Genomic DNA, 24,381 nt, shown 5'->3' with positions numbered 1-24,381 from the left:
CTGAGAGAGAAATGCAAGGTGCAAGAAAACTTTCAGTTCATTTTTTATAAAAAGATGCACTAAGTACAATTCAGACTCTTTTTTGACAGTAGCAGAACTTAATAATTGGTGATAAATATTCTTTGTATTGCTAGCACTTCTTGTGTTATTGCCTGCTTAAGATGAATCTCTCTGTTGTGTTCCTCATTTGCAAGTTGCTTTGGATAAAAGCGTCTGCTAAATGGATAAATGTAGACCCATAAATAGAGTATCTGCTAAAGAAAACGTTTACTTTGGTGTGACGCTGCATTCACCCCAGAACAGCGTCCAAGATTACTGTTGTGTTGGCAAACCAAAGATGCAGTAACAAAATTGCATAGTGCATTTTTAATACTCAAGTACGTTTTATTATTATAACACAAGTCCATACCTTTTGGCCCTTTGATGAGCTTGAGTTCGGTGACTTTCTCAGCGATGGGTTTCCTGCGCAACACATAGAGTCTGACGATAGCGCCCGCCTCCTTGAGGGCCTCCACTGCCTGACTGTGGGTCACCTCCCGAACATCAACGTCATTCACAAACAGAATACTGTCATTTACTCTGAGAGAAATGGGGAGAGGAAAGGAAAAAAGACGTTATTAAGGTAGTTTTCCCATCAGAAATCAGAACTGACACGTGTCAGAAGCTGCTAGAGCAGGGCCATAAATGAGTATTTGAACTGACAGCTGTCACAAAACTCCATTCATTTTCTCCAATCGATTTTTAAAGATATCTTATAAACCTTTAAAGACAGCCCTACCGCGAGCTACGAGGTTGTTAATCGATGGTATTGCTTCTGTTGAAGGCCGTCAGCTGAATTATTTCTTATTTTTAAAATAATCATGTTGAATTACCCATGATGCTGAACAGAAAATTAGACCAATCAGAGAATCAACGGTGAGCAAATTGTGCCAAAAAAAAACCTTGAAAAAAAGCTCAAAAGTTTGGAAACATTAACGTAGTCTCTTAATCTCACCATGGCTGCATTCATTTGATCCAAAATACAAGAAAAACAGTAATACTGTGAAATATTATTACAATATAAATTAACTGGTTTCTGTGATAATATATTGTAAAAATGTAATTTATTCCTGTAATCAAAGATGTAAATCAGAGAATTTTCAGCATCATTACATACAGTCTTCAGTGTCTGCTCATGATCACATGATCCTTCAGAAGTCATTCTAGAAACATTTCTTATTATTTCTAATATTAATCAGTTGTGCTGCCTGATATTTTTGTGGAAACTTTTTTCAGGATTCTTTGATGAATAGAAAGTTCAAAAGAACAGCATTTATTATAACTTTTTGTAATATTTATTAACTTCACAAATGTCTTTACTGTCTTTTTTAATCAATTTAATGTGCCTTTGCTAAATAAAAGTATGACTTACCCCAAACGTTTGAATGGCAGTGTATCATGATTTCCAAAATAAAATGTATGCAGCTAAAACTCTTTTCAACATTGATAATAATAAGAAATATTTCTAGAATGATTTCTGAAGGATCATGTGACACTGAAGACTGGAGTAATGATGATGAAAATTCAGCTTTCAGCTTTGATCACAGGAATAAATTATATTTTCCAATATATTACAACAGAAACCAGTTGTAATAATACTGCAAATTGTAATAATATTTACCAGTATGGTTACACTTTATTTCGATAGTCGACTTCTACTAACTATAAGTAACTTTGCAACTACATGTCAACTAACTGTCATTAGAGTATTATATGACTGTCAGTAGACTGGTAGGTTATGGTTAGGTGTTAGGGTTCGGGTTAGTAGAATAAGTTGAAATTGTAGTTGCCAAGTTACTTATAGTCAGTAGAATGTCTGTTGGGGGACCAACAAAATAAAGTTTTAGTAAATATTAATCAGACAGTCTACAAATACTCTAATGACAGTTAGTTGACATGTAGTTGCAAAGTTACTTATAGTTAGTAGAATGTCTAAAGTGGACTATCAAAATAAAGTGTTACCCACAATATTACTGTTTTTACTGAATTTTTGATTAAATAAATGCAGCCATGGCAAGATTAATAGACTACTTTTTGAAAAACACAAAAAGACCTTAATGTTTCCAAACTTTTGACCAGTTGTGTGTGCCTGTAAAAAAAAAAAATATTAATAATAATAATAATATTAATAATATATATATATATATATATATATTATCACCAACTATATCAAATGTATAATATTTTTAGTTCTCCATTTTTAATTTATGGGTTGTAGTTCTTTCCCTCACCAGAGCCGTTAAGTACACAGTCTTGTACCTTTGCCGTTTTTACCTTTTGTCCGATTTTCAGGTACTTTTTTGCTTCAAAATAAAGCTTGTGATTCTCTGTGTAGCTGGTTGGTTTGGTTCATGGTTATAACACTTTAAGACATTTGTAAAAGTCCCTGTGGAAAAAATACTTCTGAAACAACACAGCTAAAAAAACGATGTGGGCACTAATGCACTCAATTAGCATATTATAAAATGAAATATTACGCTTTTACAATTTTTTTTTTAGTTTAGACATGGCAACATTGGCATACAGGACAACTTCCAGGATGTTATTTGCATACTATATTGTTTAAGTTTAACTGTGTTGAAAGATTTTATTCCTTACAGAAAACAACCACCCAGCAAATATATAGTGCATTTTAGAGACTTACTAATGCTGCACACTGAGGCAATAGAAATGCATTTAATAAATTGGCTGAAATTTGGTCATTTTGAGATTATCGACATCAGGCAATAACCACGTCCACTGGCTGCCTGTCAGAAGCGTTCCCTCTCCCACGTGTCAGACTTCTCAATGTATAATAAACACGTTCTGTTTTCAATTTCTCCCTGCATGCTGCTTTTCCTCCACATCAAAGATAATGTTATTGGATGGTTTATCGGTTTCAGAATATTTTGTCTTTCTGCTGAAAACTGAAATCATTCAGAGGCTGTTTAAATGTTTAATGGAGTAAATGTATTTTGATACATTGTCTTTTTTTGTGGTCAAGTTTTGCATTATATCAGCAACTGCACCAAATTTCACGTTTTTCCTAAGTCTGAATAATATTGAGCTGTTTTTTCCTCCTTGAGTATGAGCTCCATATTCTCACTATATCAGATTATATGAGCCATAGAAGCCTCGTGTATCAAATGTGACACAAAAATAAAACATGCAAACTTGAAAAAAATCTTCAATTCAATAAACCACATTGGTATTTATAGCGGCGCAGGTGACTAAAGTACAGTACTGCTCTTTTCTCAAGCATTCTTCTCAGAGCTCAACACCATCTGACAAAAGACATTTCATTGAAACTGACAACTCAACAAAACACCACACATATTCCTTAGCTTTCAGAAGTGCAAATGCTGCTGTGCTGTCATCCAGAAATATAAACAGAGAGAGAGAGAGAGAGAGAGAGAGTGTCTTTCAATAGATATTTCAGGAAATATCTGCTCATAAATATTCATAATTAAGCGCACTAATTAATACTGACCACCAAGTAAGAAAATAGAAAAACTGAATAGATGCTTCATTTTATTTTCTGTCAGTTTTGTCAGCTCTACATGGACTACAACAACATCTCCACGTACTGAGCTCTAAAGCAACTGATAAATGGGCTGGAGGTCTGTCTGATAAGGTCATGGCATTTGTAAGAAACAATACCCCAAAGGTGGTATGGGGGTTATGGGGATTGGGGTGTAATTTATTAACGAGTTTAAAGAGAAAAAAAAATATTTAATCTCATTTTCTGAAAGATTTAAGATTAACAAAATAATAAAAAACTAAAAATCAACCCCCCCTCTTAGCAGCGCTATGCAGTATAGGTAGTAAATCACAGAGAAAAATCTAATATTGTCTTAACATTTATTAGGAAAATCAAGAGGGAACCGGCACTCTTTTCAGTGGAAAATGTGTTTCAAATATTTCATTATGGCATTTGGCTACTTCAAATACACTATACTGCCAAAAGTTTTGAGACGCCTGCCTTTACATGCACATGAACTTTAATGGCATCCCTTTCTTAGGGTTAAATATGGAGTTGGCCCACGCTTTCCAGCTATAACAGCTTCAACTCTTCTGGGAAGGCTTTCCACAAGGTTTAGGAGTGTGTTTATGGGAATTTAGAAGCGCATTTGAGAGGTCAGGCACTGATCGCTCATCCATGTCTTTATGGACCTGCTTTGTGCACTGGTGCACAGTCATGCTGAAACAGGAAGGGGCCGTCCCCAAACTGTTCCCACAAAGTTGGGAGCATGAAATTGTCCAAAATGTCTTGGTATGCTGAAGCATTAAGAGTTCCTTTCACTGGAACTGAGGGACCAAGCCCAACCCCAACCCCTGAAAAACAACCCCCCTCCACCAAACTTTACACTTGGCAAACCCAAACCGCCAAAACCAGACTCGTCCATGGGATTATCAGAGAAGCGTGATTGGTCACTCCAGAGAACACGTCTCCACTGCTCTAGGGTCCAGTGGTGGCGTGCTTTATTACCCCACTGCATCCGCCGCTTTGCTTTGCACTTGGTGATGTAGGGCTTGGATGAGCTGCTCGGCCATGGAAACCCATTCCATGAAGCTCTACACACTGTCCTTGAGCTAATCTGAAGGCCAGGAGTTCTGTAGCTATTGACTCAAATTGTGACATTGATGGAATTGCCCTCCTTTCCTCCAATATCTTCACTTTCTGAAATCCTATTTTCTTCAGGGGTTATTGCAGGTACGTCACTAGGATTGGAAGACAGGGGGGGGCTTAGCCCCCAGGGGATTTGTAACTTGCGTTTGCAAAATCTTTGCACTCACATCTAGAGCTACACTTACGTCAACAACCAGTCAAGAAACCAAGATGTTAACAAGTAAAACGTGAAAGACATATCCTCTTCTTCCTTTTCTACTCTGTTAAAGAAAAGTTACTGTAATGTTAGCTTATAGACACATCAAAGCTGCATGCGGGAATTTACTTAGGCCAGATTTTGCTCCTGATGAGTTACTATAAGCAATGACTTAAATGCTATCTGTCTGCTCATGTAAATGTATGATAAAGTAATAGCATACTATATCTAATTCCTCTCTTTAAGTTGTCCACACAATGATATTTAATTACACAGAACCGCATGTATTCAACCCATTTTTGAGCTAAAATACAAATATACAGCTAAACCTAAATTGAGCTAAACCTATACAAATACCACAGCTGTACAATTTTCTGCTGAAGAACCACTGAAGCACCAAAAGTTGGTGCTATATAGCACTAAAAAAGGTTCCCCTATGATTACGAGCCAAGAACCATTTTTGGTGCCATATAGAACCTTTTTTTTTTTTAGAGTATACCATAAAATGTCCCTGCATCCATTTTCCTGTAAACATCAGTGCAGGAAAAATATTGAATTAAAAAAACGGATTTTGCCCTTCAAGAAAGCCACGTCTGTCAATTTCTGGACATGCTAAATAAAAAAAAGGGAATAAAACCTGACAAAATGCTTTTCTACACCTTCATGCACACATATATATATATATATATGATTTACAGTTAATGTCATGTTAAATGAGATTACTAAAGCAAATCATTTTACCTTCTTCTCACACCATGTGCTCCTGTGACCACATGTCAGAAAAGGAAGTCCCGCCTTCAAATGAATTATTAATGTTCTATAATAATTATCTGACCATTTTGTTTGGTTGCAATTATTTAAAGAAACATGTATTGGAAATAGGGCTTAAGAAAACTGTCCGTTGCCAGAGGGCAATGCTATGCCCCCAGTATAGGGTTGCAAAACCTAAAAACAAATGGTAAATGGACTGCATTTATATAGCGCTTTCAACAGACCCATGGCCATCCAAAGCGCTTTACACATTGCCTCACATTCACCCATACACCAAAGGCGCCATCCATCTCATTGGGAGCAGCTGGGGTTAGGTGTTTTGCTCATGGACACTTGGTCAGGTGAAACCGGGGATTGAACCACAAACCTTCTGGTTTGTAGACAACCTACATGAACCACTGAGCCACAGCCGCCCCAAAAGTAAGTAGTTATGATCTGCAATACTTTTTTGAGCAACTAGATTAGATACATGTATATTTATTAGAGCCATACAGGCACCTAGTGGGTAATGGCATTACAAATGAAAATTATTATTTTTCTAGCCACAAAATGACTCTAATTTGCCTCTTTGAATTGGAATTCTCTATTTTAACCTTAATTACTACACTAATTGTAATATAAATAAGAAAAGAAAAATATTTGAAGTGGTCATTAATTGACAATAACTATTGCACAAATAGTATTTAGTACCAAAAGATCTCCTCAAAATATTCAATGAATATTATTGAACTAAAATATAGAACATTTATTTAATTGAAAAATAGTTCAGGTGTATGGTCACATTTGACCACCAATGAGTATGAGTGTGAGCAATTAGTAAGGAATACCTGAGGGCTAAATACAAGAAAAACATTAACATTAATGTTGGATCTCCATCACTCTCCATAATAAAACAATCCTGTGAATATGGTTGACGTATTAATCAATGCACACTATGCTGTACTGTTTACCAAAACTTGCTGCAAATGTCTGTATAGTGAATCTGTTTAACGCCGCTTAAGCCATTCAAATGTATTGACACAGCGCTGGTTTGTTTCGAAGTATTGAGAGCTTGTGAACCATGTGACCGCGCGCGTCGCTGTGAGATGAGAGCATGTCACAACTCTTTTTTTCAACGGCTCTGGCTTTAACTGTTATGCCTCATTAAGTGCGCTAAAACGATATTTATTATTGTTTGAATTTCGTATTAAACCTTTTTTAAAAATGTAAAGCTTAGACTTTGTTTAATATCAAAAGCAGGTTTGGCAATTTGGCGTGAGATTAGGTTGGGCAGAGTGAGACAGTGAGACTGAGACTGAAAGCGTGTGTCTCACGCCAAATGCGTGAGAGTTGGCAACCCTGCTAATCAGTGTTGGGGGTAACGCATTACAAGTAACTCAAGTTACGTAATCAGATTACTTTTTCAAGTAACTAGTAAAGTATATCTGAAAATAAATATCTGAGTCACTTTTTCAAACGAGTATTGCAAGTTACTTTGTTTTCCCATTTATTGACTGACCGTTCACTTGTCCCAATGTTGAGACAATCATAAGTGCATTGTGTGTAAACTTGAGGGTTATTGTAGTTTTAGACTAAATGTGAGCATGCATTTATTAATCTCACTCGCACAAAAAAATTCTGTAAACATTTATAAAATCCATCAAATGCAACTTCAGAATACGATGCATTGCAAACCTCCAATAATTAAATGTGTTAAATAAAACAAATATTTTTATGCATTTAATCTCACATATTGACCAATTTCTTGCTGCCGAAAAAATGACTTTAGATTTTTTTGTTTTATTGGTGAAGTGTTAAACTTTTTTCTCCTGCGTCCTATTCTTCCATTATCCAGAATGGATATTTCCTTCAAGTCAAGTCAAGTCAAGTCAACTTAATTTATATAGTGTTTTTTACAATGCAGATTGTTTCAAAGCAGCTTCACGGTGTTAAACAGGAAAATAATGCAACAGAATTTTATTCGGCTGTACAGCCGCTCTGGAGTCATCTAGCTCATTTCAATTATCATACAGTGACAATGTGGGCAGATCAGTTATTGAGTTGATGTTTTAATTTAGTTTAGTAATTAAATTTATTTGGATATTTAGTTGCACATTTTGTGTCCCAACTGAGCAGGCCAAGCCGAAGGCGACACAAAGGAGAAAAATAAACCCCGGGAGAAACCAGGCTCAGTCGGGGTGCCAGTTCTCCTCTGGCCAATTAACAAACAGCGTATAATTATTATTCTGACAGCTTTACAGGTCAGAGGTCATATTATATCGGAATATTCAAAAGATCGGAGTCATCACGCCGGAGATGGGTTTATTGAGGATGACATGTCGATTAAACAATTATTAAATGGGAATATTCTCTTCAGCCTGAGGCTTATTCTTTCAATTTTGGTGTGAAAGGGTCTTTACATTTGGCCAAATATATAATTTTTTGTTATAAAAAAAAAACAAAAAAACAACAAGCCCAGCCCAGGTGAGAAAAAGTAACGCAAAAGTAACACATTACTTTTTAGTAACGCAATATTGTAATGCATTACAAGTAAGTAACTTTCCCCAACACTGATCATAATCATATGTGATGTCATGCAGGGACGTCTGTGAATGTCCTTTTACTGTTTTTCACTATTAATTATATGGCAATTCATAGTTTTTACTTGCAAAAAAACTAATTTGACAGTATTTTAAAACAAAAATTACATATAATGTTTAATGTTAAATCAACCGATTTTCACTGTATATGCTAAGGTAACTAACATGTTTTTACTATAGCATTTTTAGCATTTCATTATTCTGTAAATATTACAAATATGTGTTACTTAAAACATATTAGTTTCCTTTTTCTGTGAAATAAAAAAGGAAATGTGAATTGTGAATGTTGAATTGTACAATTTTACAATAATGCAATGTCTTTATATTATCTTCATTTGGGGATTTTCTCAACAAATACTGATGTGCAAAATTTTATTTTGTTAATTTAATTAATTAAATGAATCAACATTGTTGGGGAAAGTTACTTTTAAAAGTAATGTGTTACAATATTGAGTTTCTCCCGAAGAAAGTAACTAATTGCATTACTTAGTTCGTTTTTATGGAATGTAATGCGTAAAACTTTTTCTTGTTTCCAGCCTTGTTTGTTTATTAATAATTTAAAAATAAAAATATTTTTGGCAAATGTAATGGCCCTTTCACACAACAAGTGAAAATTTCCTTCTGGCTGAAGGAAAATTCATGTCTGTATGGCTAATAAAGTGAGATTAAATACATAAAGAGTTATTTATCATTTAATTATTACTGGTTTGTGTAATATTCTGAGTTTGCATTTCTCTGTTTTTATGAAAAACAACTGAGTAAAACTCATTAACTTTTTTTATTTTGTGCAAGTGAGATGAGTAAATGCATGTAATTATTTGATTATAATTTAAATAACATTTAAATAATTCATTTGCCTGTACTATGCAAATACTCGAATGCTTCATGAGAATGAAGATCTACAAAAATATATTTACAAAAACTTTAACTGAAAAATAGAGAGTATTCTCATTCAACTGTAAAATCACACTGAGGGGGCAAAAATGTTTCTGTCTTTCCAAGCTACAGTCCGTTTGGTCCCAGCACATCAGTAATGAACCCGACTGTCCGCCGGGAAGAGGAGAGGACAGCATTAAACAGCTGACAGTCCATCAGGTTTGACAGTGTGTGTGTGCGTGTGTTTGCCTCAAGCTGTGTGGATGTGATAGTTCTCTCGTCATTAACTAACCCACATGTCGCTATAAACCCTTATGAACGGACCGAAACCAGTCATTATTCACTGACAGTCCTCACCTCCAGTGAGCCGTCATTCACACTGCTGTGTTAATTGGATCACTGAAATGATGTGAGGAAATAATGACCGAATTTTCTTTTTTGGGTGAACTTTAAGAAAGTGCTACATCTAGAGTTACTACTCAAACTTCTATTTCTGCATCTCTCTCTTTCTCGCCTCTGTGCTATTTCTGTCTGCTTAATTTCTCCTGCAGTGAGAGTGAATTTGTGTGCAATTGTGTGTGTGTGTGTGTGTGAGTGGGGATGTGCTGCCATGCTCTGGGGTAAAACTGCATTTGTTAGCAGGAACCCCAGCTGGTCCCATTAACAATGCATCACAAGTACATCCACAGAGATATTTAACTGTGAGTACATGATTACGAATGTGAGCATTCATGTCCATATACACATACAGTGACCATAAAACTATAAACATAAAACTCCATACTGTAAAATATGGAGGTCAATGTGTTATCATAAGAAAATGGTTCTCAAATCTGATTGGCTGAGAGCCTTTTTCAACTGTGCGATATTCCCCCAGTATCAGCGCTGGAACCGGTTCACCGTTTGTATCACTCCGCTTGCAGCGACTGATTTTAAGTGTGTTTTAAACCCCAACTAAACAATCCAAAGGCTTTTGAAGACACGTATTACGTATATTAATACGTGTTACGTATTGCAATATCATTCATCATACATGTGTAAATATGATTTAAGCGAATACAACCATTTTGGGGCCACTGTATATGCAAACTACACACAGTATGAGTGTTACCTGAGTCTCCCGTCTTGTGCAGCGGCTCCTCCTGGAATGATCTTGGTGATGAAGATGCTGGGGTCGTCTCCTACATGAGGGTTATCAGTCCCTCCGGCGATACTGAAGCCTAGCCCCGAGTTCCCCTGCACACACACACACACATACACGCGACTGGGTCATTCTACAAACTAAGAGACATTTGTGTCCCTCATATATGTATACATTGAAGCTCTGCTATGGGTACCAACATGTATTTACATGCATTTATTTAGCTTTAGCAATTTGTTAAACTGAAGCATGTTATTTACTTGACAGAATCTCTTGTGAAAAAGAAGAAAACTTTAGAATACTTTACAGAAAGTACAGAAAATTCAGTGTGAACTGTATGTCATGTTTTCGAGACACTTAATTGCATGTTAATTGCATATATATATTAGAATTTAAATTTATATGAAATGCCATTAGCTGAACTTCAGAGGGAATCATTAAAGTACATTGTTGTGTGTAATTTCATAATTCCTTATATTGTTTTTTTGCAAATATAGTTAATGTACACTGCTGAATGTACTGACAAGCATTAATGTTAACCTAAAATATACTTTAATATAATTTCTGTTGAAACTTGTATGTCATGTATTTGTAATTTGTAATGTAATATCGACTAACACACTACAGTTCAAATTATAATCAAGTATTTTATATTTGTGTGCTTTAGTTTGTTAGAGATGGACAGTAGTGAAGTATTTTTACTTTCTACTCAAGTACATTTTTCAAGTATATGTACTTGTTTGTTTTTTTTACCTTTAATACTTAATTCAATTAAAACATTTTGTACTCAAGTAAAACATTGACTTTTAGTTGAGGAAAAGTAAGAAAGTCCTACATTTTTTTATCAAATTAAGTATTAAATGATATTCAATATGAAACATTGTGCAGTAAAAAGTACAATATTATGTTTTGGATATGTTGTGAAGTAGAAGTTTTCCAAAGAAAAACACTGATAAAGTATAGACACTTGAGAAATACTTCACTACTCTCCGCCTCTGATGTTAGCCGACACATCAAAATAAGTGCGCTTCGTTAAAGCACGACTAAAGATTATTAAAACAATGATTTAAAATGTATTTTAAAGTGAAACATTTCATTTGAAATGATTCCAAAGTGCACTTTTTAAAACTGTACGTAAGTGTGTTAAGAAAGTGTACACACTTAAGTGGCCTTTTATTTCATTAATATTAACTGTACTCTGTAAGTGCAAAAATGATACTTTCAAGGTTTGAAACTTTATAAGTGCACAATCAATACAATTAAGTGCACTTCTTTTTCACAAAGGATATTTAAAATCTTACTTACAAACCTTACAAAATATTACGTCATAATGAAAACATAAAAAACACCATGGCAAAATGGAAAAGGCAGAGTGTGTTCAATAATCATGCTGTAATACAGGACTGTAAGATTACCCTTTCCAACGTAATCTCTTCATATTCAATCTCTCCTTCTGCTCCGTTTACCTACAAGACAACACATGTGCAATGTCAGTCCCTTTAAGACAAGATTAAGACACGTATACAGTTACAGGAATGCAAATATGGCACCAGTCTACTTTACATTTACATTTACATTTATGCATTTGGCAGACGCTTATCCAAAGCGACTTACATTGCATTCAAGGTACAAATTTTTTAATTTTTGTCAGTTCTTGCTTTCCCTGGGAATCGAACCCATGACCTTGGCGTTGCTAGTGTTGCTGGCGTTAAAGTTACTATAATGGGAATCTTTCCAAAACTCTGTCTAGATTATGTTTTTTAAATGCATTTCCAAAGAGCAATAAAACAACAGTTGTATCATAAATGTTTTCCTCTTCAGCTCAAATCATGCTGTATTTCTCAGGCTGCTTCAGCTAATTATGGAAGTATGCAAACTACCTCTACAGTTTTTACCGCTACAGGACTTTTCTACAGTTTCTATATTGAGCATTTTGGTGGTTGCTCAGGTGTTGTGAGTGGCATTCTTAAAGGGTTAGTTCACCCCAAAAAAATGAAAATTAAGAAAAACTATTCTCGTCGCTTCATAAAGTTATTGTAGAACCACTGTAGTGAGATGGACTTTGTAACGACGTCTTTAGTACCTTTTATGGGTCTTGAGAGTGCAAGTTACATTGCTGCCAATGGAGGCCTTTCTGAGCCATCAGATTTCCACAACAATATCTTAATTTGTGTTCCGAAGATGAACGGAGGTCTTACGGGTGTCGAACGACATGAGGGTAAGTAATTCATGACAGAATTTTCATTTTTGGGTGAACTATCCCTTTAAGGCCGTTGCTGGGGTGTTCTAGGTTTGAGGCATCTTTTCATATCTGCACCACTAATTATTTCCAGACCTAAAGACTAAAATATGCATTCTCTGCATAATACTTACATAAGGTGAGCCATCCAGTGTGTCTGTGTTCACCACTACTGGTGGAGAGTTGGCCTGGAGGAGAAAGAGAGAGAGAGAGAGAGAGAGGGAATGTTTAGCACAAAGTTTATTAGACATAATGTCTATATTATGGTACTACTTGCACTTGTGTTGCAGGAAGCAGTTTATACTGTGCACAGTAAGCAAATTGTCTGTATGCAAGCGATTCCTTGATGACCTACTGTACTACCATTCAAATGTTTGGGGTCAGTCAGACTTGTAATGTTTTTCAAACTTTTAAAGTCTCTTTTGCTCACCAAGGTTGCATTTATTTGACCAAAAATACTGTAAAAACTGTACTATTCTGAAATATGTTTTCTATGTGAATATATTGTAAACTGTAATTTATTCCTGTGATCAAAGCTGAATTTTCAGCTTCATTTCTCCAGTCTTCAGTGTCACACGATCCTTCAGGAATCATTCTAATATGATGATTTGCTGCTCAAGAAACATTTATGACTTTTATCAATGTTGAAAACAGTTGTGCTGCTTCATATTTTCGAGGAAACTGTGATGCATCTTTTTCTGGATTCTTTGAGACATTTGAAATAGAAATCTTTTGTAACAATTATAAATGTTTTCATCAATGTAATGCATCCTGAATAAATTATTAATTTCTTTCAAATAAAAAAAAAAAACTCTTACTGACCCAAAACTCTTTTTTATTTCCTAGATAAGTAGACATGCAACATGTGACAATAATGTAACATATTGTTTGAAATGTATACACACACACCTTTATTGCTTTCCAATAAATGTGATTAGACACACATGCACACTCTCTCACACACACACACACACACACACACACACACACACACACACACACACAAATACACACACACACACATTCACGCACACACATGTACCTACATACACACACACTCACACATGCACACATTCACGCACACACACACACACACACACACACACACACACACACACACACACACACACACACACACACACACACACACACACACACACACACACACACACACACACACACACACACACACACACACACACACACACACACACACACACACACACACACTCGCACACAAACATTTCCACTGAAACAATGTAACAGCAAACAGCAAATACATCTACTGATGATAAGCTGTACTACAAGGTGCACTACCCTCTATTACAACTCTCACACACTACAAGCAGTTTACAGCTGTAACATCAGCTAGCACCTCTATTGCTTTCCAATAAATGTGATTAGACGCACACACACACACACACACACAGTTATGCCTTCCAGCTCTGTTCCAAACTACTGCCTTTTATTACAGGGCGCAGCAGCCGCCCACATGATCACATTAACACACACTCAACTACACGCGCTGACAGAAACTCATTCAAGAGCTCACTGCCCCACGGGTCAGACTGCCAGTGGAGAGAAGGAGAGATGGATCTGAGAGAGATGAACGTTTCCATGCAGCCACAGGGAGGAGTGTGTGTGTGTGTGTGTGTGCATGCATGTGCTGCGGGCTAGACTGTTCTGACTCTAAACACCTAACATGTAAACTAAGCAAACGTTTTTATCGATGTCCAATCCAATACACATATACATCCTTTGTATATTAGCCTACTTCAAAGACCAGTGTGCGAACTGTGAAAAAGAAGTGTGCTTTAATGTTCGCTTGCAGTGTACTTTAAATCTTAAAAGTATATCTTTATAAACTGTAGGCTAATTATAGATAAAATACTCTAAGGAAATAAAAGGTCACTGTCACGATTATGTTTATGTTTGCCCTATTCCTGCGTTTCCTTCTATGTTTAGTTCCTGTTCCCTTTGTGCCAGTTGACAATTAGTTGCTATGGTTACTAAATATTTGGTTCACCCATTTCTCATCTTGACTCTTACATAATTTGCAGTTCTTCATAGGAGTGGGCGGAGCTAAAGAGCTCTTGGAGCGTGTTGCTTTTTTCATCTCTCTGATTGGTGTAATTTTCTGTACAGCATCATGGGTAATGTAGTTTTTCACCAGGAATTCCACTGTTAAACACGATTATTAAGCTGAAATAATGCAGCTGACAGCTTCAGCAGAAGAAACTTTAAAGCTTTATAAGTTATAGTTCAAGATCAATTTCCCTATGGAGAAAATTACTTCCGGATCTGTTGCAATCTATTGTCTTTGAAATATGGTTGAATGAACTGACAAGCAATAAAATACACTAATTTTATTTCTTTTGAAACTTGTAATATGTTTAAAGCTGCAGTCCGTAAGTTTTGCCTCTTTGTTGCCATCTCTGTTTGAAACCTGTTATTTGTGGAATTATCATCTTTACGTGGGTTGTGTATCAGCGCGGATGAATCTAATGTTTTTAGGATTATGTGTGGCTGTCAGTCACCGCACCCGTGTGGATACTGTACTTTAGATTCACATATTCTACATCTTGGAAGTATAACCAAAATAAGTGTTTTCACCAGAAAATGCCATCTGAACAATTAACATGTCTGCCACTTTTGTTCTGACCAACTGAGAAAAAAAGCATTACAAAAGATTGCGCTACCAGCGGTGATTAAATCTAACGATCGCTTAGTTTATTTCACATCAAACCGTGCAAATTATTATTATTGTTATACTTTGTTCTCAAATTGTTAATGTTAACAACATCAGCATTGCGTGACTATGTGTATTTAGTGTGTATTAGCGTTACCTGTAGATTTCAATTTCTGTACGGTCTAATCTTTTGCTTTTGACTACGGGTGAATCTCCGGACTCTTCTTTATGTGCACAGAAGTGACGTAATGACGCAAAGACATGCTCAAATTTTCGATGGAAATCCACCAGTACCACTCAAATTAATCGATCAATCACATTATTGCAAGTTTACCGTTGTGAATGGGGCTAAGGTAAGGAGATTTGAACACTGGCTGGTTATGTACTTGTTTAAAATGTTGTGATAATTTTTTACCAAAAAAAGTTACAGACTCCCGCTGTAAATATAGTAATTACACTTTTATAAAGATGACGTTGCAATTTAGTACATTTAAAATATACACTGTATTGCCACAAGTATTGGAACGCCCCTCCAAATCATTGAATTCAGGTGTTCAATCACTTCCATGGTCACAGGTGTATAAAATCAAGCACTAGGCATGCAGACGCTTCTACAAACATTTTTGAAATCATGGGTCGCTCTCATAGACCGTAAAAAAATATGGACGACACAACTTCATTGACTTCCGCTGACCAGAGTTGAAGCTTTCGGAGGCCGCACACGGCGCTGACATCTTGGGACCGAGTCTGTACAGTAGAGAGCAGGAAGTAGAGGCGCGATTATCAAAAGCCCGCCCACACTCTCACAGATGCAGAACAATTCATTATGTTGGTGTGAAATAAACAGTTATAGAAATGTAGAAATTAAAGCTAAAGCCCCAATCTCCTCCCAAAAATCCCGAAAAAAGTCCGTTAGTGCCTCAGTGACAACTTCACTCAGAGAAGCCGTCAATCTCAGCTGTCAATCATGACGTCACACCCCCCGTTTTTATAGCATCAAATAACGAACTAAAACTAAACTTATTTAAAAAACGAACACTTGAAATTAAATCATCGTGATAAAAACTGCCTAAAATGGCAGAAACCATCTTTAGGAAACAATTATTTGAAGTGTATTTGAATTGTTTATTGTGTCTCGCATCCATTCTAATACATGGATGGGCGGAGGTTATGAGCTATACTGGGACCAACCACCAGGGGGCAAAACGAGGTGCGGAGGCTTCAGTTTCTGAGAGGAGTGCTGTAGGCTTGGTCACTCTCAGGAGCTCAGTGAACTCAAGCGTGGTACTGTGATCGGTTTCCACCTGTGCAATAAGTCCATTCGTGAAATTTCCTCACTACTAAATATTCCATGGTCAACTGTTAGAGGTGTTATAACAAAGTGGAAGCAATTGGGAACAACAGCAACTCAGCCACGAAGTGGTAGGCCGCATAAAATCACAGAGCGGGGTCAGCGCATGCTGAGGGTCACAGTGTGCAGGAGTCGCCAACTTTCTGCAGAGTCAAGAGCTACAGTAGAGTTGTTCCGATTCCGATACTAGTATCTGAAATATCACCGATACCACAACAAATTCTGGCATCGGTATCGGCGAGTACTTGAACCCTTGTAACGATCCGATACCATTTTCTTAAACAAGACCTAGTGTGCGTCTCAATCAGCTCCCTAGTTCAGTAGACAGGGCACTGATCAGGGAGTCAGCCCATTGACTTATGTCCTTATCAGTGCCCTGACTACTGAACTAGGGAGCTGATTGAGACGCACACCTAGTTATTATGACCGCAAGCTTTGCCTAACCGCTGCATGGTTCTTCTTCGCTGCTCGGAATGCATTGCAAACACAGGAAGTTGTAGCAGCGAAGAAGAAGAAATGAAAACGCATTAGCAGGTTAGCAGCTTACTGTCTATGGTTAGCAGTATGTCCGCTGTTCAGCAGTATTTCGTCTCTGTGTGAACGGCGGGCGCCCGCGCGCACACACACGCGCGTGACACTCGCTCGCTATATTTGTAATCTCTTCCATGTGTCACTATCAAGCGGCAACCCCTCCAGTTTCTCTACGTCCATTTTCAGTCTATGGTCACTAAATGAGGACACAAACGCATAAACTGTCACTTCATAAGAATTTACCGTTTAATTTGAGAAAACTCATATAATGAACACAGACACTGAAATATCTTCACGGCAACCCGTCAAAATAAAAGTTGGTTTTACATTTTTTTAATTGACATAATATATTAGGCTACTGTTGTACAGTAGATTTAGCTACGTCTCTATGTAATAATAATAAGTCTCTACTAATAATAATATGTCTCTACTATTAATTATAATGCCTAGATGGTTGCTTATTTTTCACTTGTTTTGTTGTAAAGAGATTTTTTTAATATTACTGTCAAATGCATGTCAGATAATAAAAATACTGTAATAAATACAGTAGTTCACTATATGTATTTGTTCATGTTTTATTAAGGGATAAGTCTGAAGCACACCATAAAATAATTATAGCAGTTCATACAGGGCTAGTAGTGTATACAGCTGTTTATACAGATACACACCCAGGTATCGGATCAGTACTTGGTAACGGCCGATACCATGAGCCCAGGTATCGGAATCGGTATCGGGAAGGGAAAAAGCGTATCTGAACATCTCTAAGCTACAGATCTCCAAACTTTCTGTGGCCTTCAGATTAGCTCAAGGACAGTGTGTAGAGCTTCATGGAAAGGGTTTCCATGGCCGAGCAGCTCATCCAAGCCTTACATCACCAAGTGCAATGCAAAGTGTGGGGTGCAGTGGTTTAAAGCACGGCCCCTTCCTGTTCCAGCATGACTGCGCACCAGTGCACAAAGCGCTGGTCCATAAAGACATGGATGAGCGAGTTTGGTGTGGAGGAACTTGACTGGCCTGCACAGAGTCCTGACCTCAACCCGATAGAACACCTTTGGGATGAATTAGAGCGGAGACTGAGAGCCAGGCCTTCTCGTCCAACATCAGTGCCTGACCTCACAAATGTGCTTCTAGAAGAATGGCCAAAAGTTCCCATAAACACACTCCTAAACCTTGTGGAAAGCCTTCCCAGAAGAGCTGAAGCTGTTATAGCCGCAAAGGGTGGGTCAACTCCATATTAAACCCTACGAATTAGGAATGGGATGTCATTAAAGTTCATGTGCATGTAAAGGCAGGCGTCCCAAAACGTTTGGCAATATAGTGTATTAACTTTAATTACGACACGTCTCTCTGAAATGCTTGATTCTGATTGGTCAGTCGTGAGATTTTGGATAATGTCTATCGTCAATAGCAATCCTGTTCCATTCATCTGGCTATTTGACGCTTTCATGTCTCTTGTATGTTACACTGTGCTCTCTTTTGTTTCATTCAAATGCAGCAGCTGCCATTATTTACTATAATTAATGAAACCAGAGCACTTTTTAATTTGTTTTCAATAAGCCCATTTAAGCCCTTCGCATTTTTTCCTCAGTGTGTTTAAACGAATGGAAATCATGATTTTAGTAAATACACCTACACCGGAATCATAGCAGGTAAATGGAATAAACATTCAAAACTATCACATGTTTCACAAGACTGCTATTCTAGAATTTAGAAAATTGCTTGGAAAAAAGTAAAAAAAAAATAAACTCACTAACTTCCGCTAGTATCCATACATGATGTAACTATCTGGCATGGTGCAAACACCACCCACAGGAATTATGTTGGGAACACATCACCAGACATTCATCCACCTGGAAAAGCAGTCCTCAGATAATCAAGAATTCATGTAAGCACTTTCATAAAATACAATCCCCATGTCTTTGCTTTTAAACCTCCCAGTACACTTGCTTCACAGAATTCAACTACGAGTTTAATGTTCCTTCATACAAAACCAGTGGGTCAAGGATTGGCCACTGCACTTTAACCATTATGAGGCCATTACACACACACACACACACACACACACACACACGCACACACACACACACACACACACACACACACACAGTACGGAATGTGCACTTGTAGCATACGTGTAGCTATTCTTGAAAGCACATTTAAAAAAAACTGTCCTTTGCAGATATAATAATAATGAAATAAAAAGCCACTTTAGTGCACTTAAAGAGAGCACATGACTGTTTCTTAACACACTTACATTTTTAAAAAAGTGCACTTTCTAATAGTGTCAAGTGAAATGTTTTACTTTAAAGTACATTTTAAATCATTATGTTTTAATAATCTTTTATCATGCTTTAAAGAAGTGCACTTATTTTCGACAGATTGACTAACATACTAAAGCACATGTAAATAACTTGAGGTTATTTTAAGGTGTCCTTGTTAAAGTGTAACTAATATACATTTGAGTAATATTAATTAACAAAATGTACTATAATTAGGGTTAGGGGTTACACTAGGGTTGTCTTTATTACACTTAATTATATTAATTAACTACATGTACTTACTATAGGGTTAGGGTTTGGTTGAGGGTTTGTTGCATGTAATTATGCATAAATTACAGTTATTACTACAGTAAGTACATGCAAAATGGGGACACTAAATAAAGTGGGTAACACTTTATTTTATAGTGTCCTTGTTACATATGTTACAGGTACTTATCATAGTAATAACAGTTAATTATGCATAATTACATGCAACTAACCCTCAACCAAACCCTAACCCTATAGCAAGTAGATGTAGTTAATATTTCTCAGTACTTAAATATATAATTACACTGTAACAAAGACACTTTAAAAATAAAGTGTAACCAAGAAGTGTTGCCCAGAACTTATGAATTTCACAAGTACATGTAACATATGTAACAAGGACATTGTAAAATAGTGTTACAGTACTTAATTTTAATTGTAGTGTTATTTTAAATTGCAACATCATCTTTAAAATGCTTGATTACAAATATATTTGAATAGAAATAATATATTATAGTTTGCCATAAATGCTCATCAGTGCATTCATCAGTATCTTTAACCATATTTCAAAGACAATAATAGTCATTATGAAATTACATGTAAATATGTACTTAAGTCCTACTTATTCAAGTTGGTCAACAAGCACTGTAAACTCTAAATTTAAACTATAATAATTGCAATTAACATGCAATAAAGTGTCTGAAAACATTACATTCAGTTCACACTTATGTTCTTTTAAAGTATATTAATAAGTATTTAGGGCACTAGTAAGTATATAAAAGTACACTTCTTTTTCACAAGGGCAAGTGTATTAGAACTGCTTGAAACTAATGGATGAGCCAAACTGTTTTTGGTAATTGACAGCATGCTGTTCATATACACTTCGTTGAAAATAATAATACATTCTGAATATTGTATTTAGAGAGGAAGATGGTAAATGAGAAGCTGGATTGAATTGTGGCGTGTGGGTGGTAACGCTGCACACTTCTCTCTCTCTCTCTCTCTCTCTCTCTCTCTCTCTCTCTCTCTCTCTGTTTTTCCACTGCACCGTATTCCCTTCATCTTCCTCTCAGCTCTCCCTCGTTCTTTCGCTGGTTTCTGCTGATTTGTTGTGCTGCAGTCGTCTGTTGATTAGCATGAGAAGATGCTCTGTAGCTAAAGCATGAAATCCTCCTCCTACTCGCACACCATTACTTCTCTCCTCGTTTCATTTCTCTTTTTCTGTCTGTTCCTCCACCAAGTTTATTACCCAGCTCTCAATTCAAGCAGTCTTTACAAACTGACAATTACTTGTGATTTTATCATGTTTGGGTAGTTAAGCATGACGCGAAGCAGATTAAAATAATCTATTATTAATAAGTGAAATTAACAATTCTCCCAGCAGGTAATATAAGGACGCTTCAAACTGAATATGGTCATATGTGTGCATTTATAGTCAATTTACAGTTGCTTTGCAAATGGCTAATCCAATCCAATTTGACTATCACTTTAATAATAATACAAATATTTTAGTTAATTTATAAATGTTTCTGGTAACACTTTATTTAAAAAGTGTCCTTGTTACAAATGTTCAATGTACTAACTGTAATAATAACAACAGTAAATTATGCCTAATTACATGCAACTAACCCTAAACTTAAAGGGTTAATTAACCCAAAAATTAATATTCTGTCATAAATTACTCTCCCTCATGTCGTTCCAAACCTGTAAGACTTTCATTCATCTTCAAAACACAAATGAAGATATTTTTGATGAAATCTGAGAGCTTTCTGACCCCTCCATAGCTATTTTATGAACACTTTCAAGGCCCAGAAAGGTAGTAAAGACATTGTTAAAATAGTCCATGTGACTCCAGTGGTTCAACCTTAATGTTATGAAGCCACAAGAATACTTTTGGTGCGCAAAAACAAACAAAAATAACGACTTACGCAGTTTCCGTTGTCATCATCGAGTCACAGGGTGCTCACGTGAACAGCATCGGCTGCCGTAGATCTCAAGCGCTGTTTACAACTGAAACTGTGTAGGAGACTGGCACAGGCTAGAACGAAATTGTTGAATAAAGTCGTTATTTTTGTTTGTTTTTGTGCACAAAAAGTATTCTCGTCGCTTCATAAAATTAAGGTTGAACCACATGGACTGTTTTAACTTCCTTTCTGGGCCTTGAAAGTGTTCATTATATTGCTGTCTATGGAGGGGTCAGCGAGCTCTCGGATTTCATCAAAAATATCTTCATTTGTGTTCTGAAGATGAACGAAAGCCTTACGGGTTTGGAACGACATGAGGGTGAGGAATTAATGAGAGAATTTCCATTTTGGGGGGAACTAACCCTTTAACCCTAATCCCAAGTACAAGTTCTTAAAGGTCCCATGGCATGGATTTTTTATTTTATTTTATAATGTATTCTGAGGTGTACTTATATTGTTAGTATAATTTTTACATCATAAAATGTCATAATTTAGAAATAAAAGGCATTTTTTCTATACTGATGTTTGCCCTCTGGCTGAATGCCCTGTTTCAAGCGGCGTGTCTGCTGTGAGACTTCAGTGAAAACGGCCACTGTTGTGATTGGCTGACATCTTTACATTTGAAATGAGTATTAGATCTTGTAGCGGAGGGGGCGTGGTTTAACAAGGTCTACGACGCACGAGCTGCTGCCAGAGAGACGGATGGACCTGAGTTCACTTCACATCAGTTCTCTCAGCACGTCTCAGTTCAGTGAACTGTTGTAGTTACAGCATATACTTCAGGTTATTCGTTTATTTCTAGTCGGAGGGACTGTCACTCATGTCAGAAAGTTAGTAACTCTAGTAAATTATGGATCAGCATGACTGGAGACGCGAACCGTTTAGAACGATTCAGTCTGATTTGGTGAACTGGTTTGACCAGTTCACTAAAAAGAACCGGACATCACGGACCATAGACGGAGCGATTGCTAACAAAGTTATACTGTCAAGTCAAGTCAAGTCAACTTTATTTATATAGCGCTTTTAACAATGTAGATTGTTTCAAAGCAGCTTTACAGTGTTAAACAGGAAAATAATGCAGCATAATTTTATTCAGCTGTATAGCCATTCTGGAAAAATTTCAAGTATCATACAGTGACAGTGTGGGCTTTAGATCAATAATTTGATCAGTAATTTAGTTTAAATGGTTAATTTAGTTTATTATTTAGATGTATTTCGATGTTTAGTTGAAAAATTTAGTGTCCCCAACTGAGCATGCCAAGCCAGAGGCAACACTGTAACTACTGAGTTATGAGAGCTGTCAGCGCGAGTTTATTGTGTTTGTATCTGAGAGTTCTGAATAAACACGTCTTCCTCCTTATTCTACCAACTTTGTAACATGTAATGTACCATTACAGGAGATGAACAAGGTTACGAGTAAGTGTTGATTATAGCATTATTAAGAGATATTTTCCTATCATATGAAAAGCGTCAGTGACACACATTGACTACACAGCGCAAACAAAGACACAACAGCAGTAATCTAATGTAATCCAGTTTATTGTGGGGATAGCTGGCTAGCCTAGCCCGAATACCCCGCGCTTACCCCCCTTCTGCTTAATCTCGCGCCGCGTATGGTGCCTCCGCTGTGGGCCAGATGCAGTACTGGGGGTCGGGGATGTTGAAGGCCGACCGGTCCGTGCAGCCCGAGCTTCGGCGTGCGTGAGGTTTATCTCTAAAGATGTGGCTCTGCCGATGTTGAGCAGAAACTCACGACTGTATGCACATTTTAGAACAGATAGACGCGACGAGGACGTACAAAAACACTGACTCACAAGATAGAAAACACGAAAACACCGTTCCTGTTATGACGTCATAACAGAAAAATTCAAGATCAGCTCATCTGAGCTGTCATTTTCTCAAAGGCAGAGAAAGACAGCCAGAACTCGGTTTACACCGATCAAAATTTCTAGCCACTTGGGGACAATATTCAGGCTAAGGGAACTCATATTAATGTTGAAAAACCTCATAAAATGAAAATTTCATGCCATGGGACCTTTAAAGGTTCCATAGAATGTAAAACTGTATTTACCTTGGCATAGTTGAATAATAAGAGTTCTGTACATGGAACTGACATACTATGAGCCTCAAACACCATTGTTTCCTCCTTCAGAAGACCACTGAAAAACGAATGCAAACATAACACCGACTGTGACGTAACAGTCGGGATCATTAATATTTACGCCCCCCAAATTTGCATATACCAGCCCATGTTTTAGGCCAGGCAGTAGTAACGTGGACCTGCACAGCCGAATCATCAGAAGTTCTGCAGGTATTAGGTAGCAGGTACAATATAGTGAAAACGGCAGATCATGGATTTAAATGTTATGTTCCAGGGTGTGCAGGGGATGTGAACATTTTTCATTCCCTTCCCACAGAACAGAACTGTCAACAGGCATGGTTGATGTTTATCTATAACCGCATACTGCACCATTTCATTCAAAGTTGTTAGTTTGCTCTGACTAGTGTCAATTTCGTTAACAAAAATATGAGGGAAAATGTTCGTTGGCGACCTTTTTCTCGCTGTAGTATTGTTGCTCAAAAGGGACGTAACAAATAGGTACACACAAGAAAAAATAGGATACTAAATGTATTAACAAAATAGAACTATACAGAAATAAACAGTATGTTTAAGTGTAACAGCATGTAAAAGTCAGGAGTCAGTGGTGTAAAGTGAAATGAATGCATGTAAGGGTGATGTGCTGTAGTAGTGTTGGATGTACCAAAGAAACAAGATCAAACGAAACCAAACGCAAAACGAAATCAAGTCCAGTCTGCAGCCCTACTGGCCTCTTCATCATGCTCCTTTTAACAAGGCCCGACAGGAAGTTAGCA

General features: G+C 36.8%; 1 protein-coding gene across 2 annotated transcripts in view; it reads right to left on the bottom strand.

Annotated features, from left to right (window-relative positions):
- Positions 1 to 24,381, bottom strand: part of dlg4a (discs, large homolog 4a) — a 192,361-nt gene that overhangs the window by 56,936 nt on the left and 111,044 nt on the right. For both annotated transcript variants that reach the window (XM_079815479.1, XM_079815480.1), the window contains exons 4-7: positions 12,585 to 12,638; positions 11,627 to 11,677; positions 10,182 to 10,306; positions 410 to 579 (exon numbers count right to left, since the gene is read on the bottom strand). In XM_079815479.1, the coding sequence (XP_079671605.1) occupies positions 410 to 579; positions 10,182 to 10,306; positions 11,627 to 11,677; positions 12,585 to 12,638 (400 nt within the window). The remainder of the gene's footprint in view (positions 1 to 409; positions 580 to 10,181; positions 10,307 to 11,626; positions 11,678 to 12,584; positions 12,639 to 24,381) is intronic.

Source organism: Gobio gobio, assembly GCF_949357685.1.
Source record: "Gobio gobio genome assembly, chromosome: 4".
Lineage (NCBI taxonomy): Eukaryota > Metazoa > Chordata > Actinopteri > Cypriniformes > Gobionidae > Gobio > Gobio gobio.
Note: the sequence above shows the minus strand (reverse complement) of the source record. Positions and strands in the feature narration are given on the sequence as shown.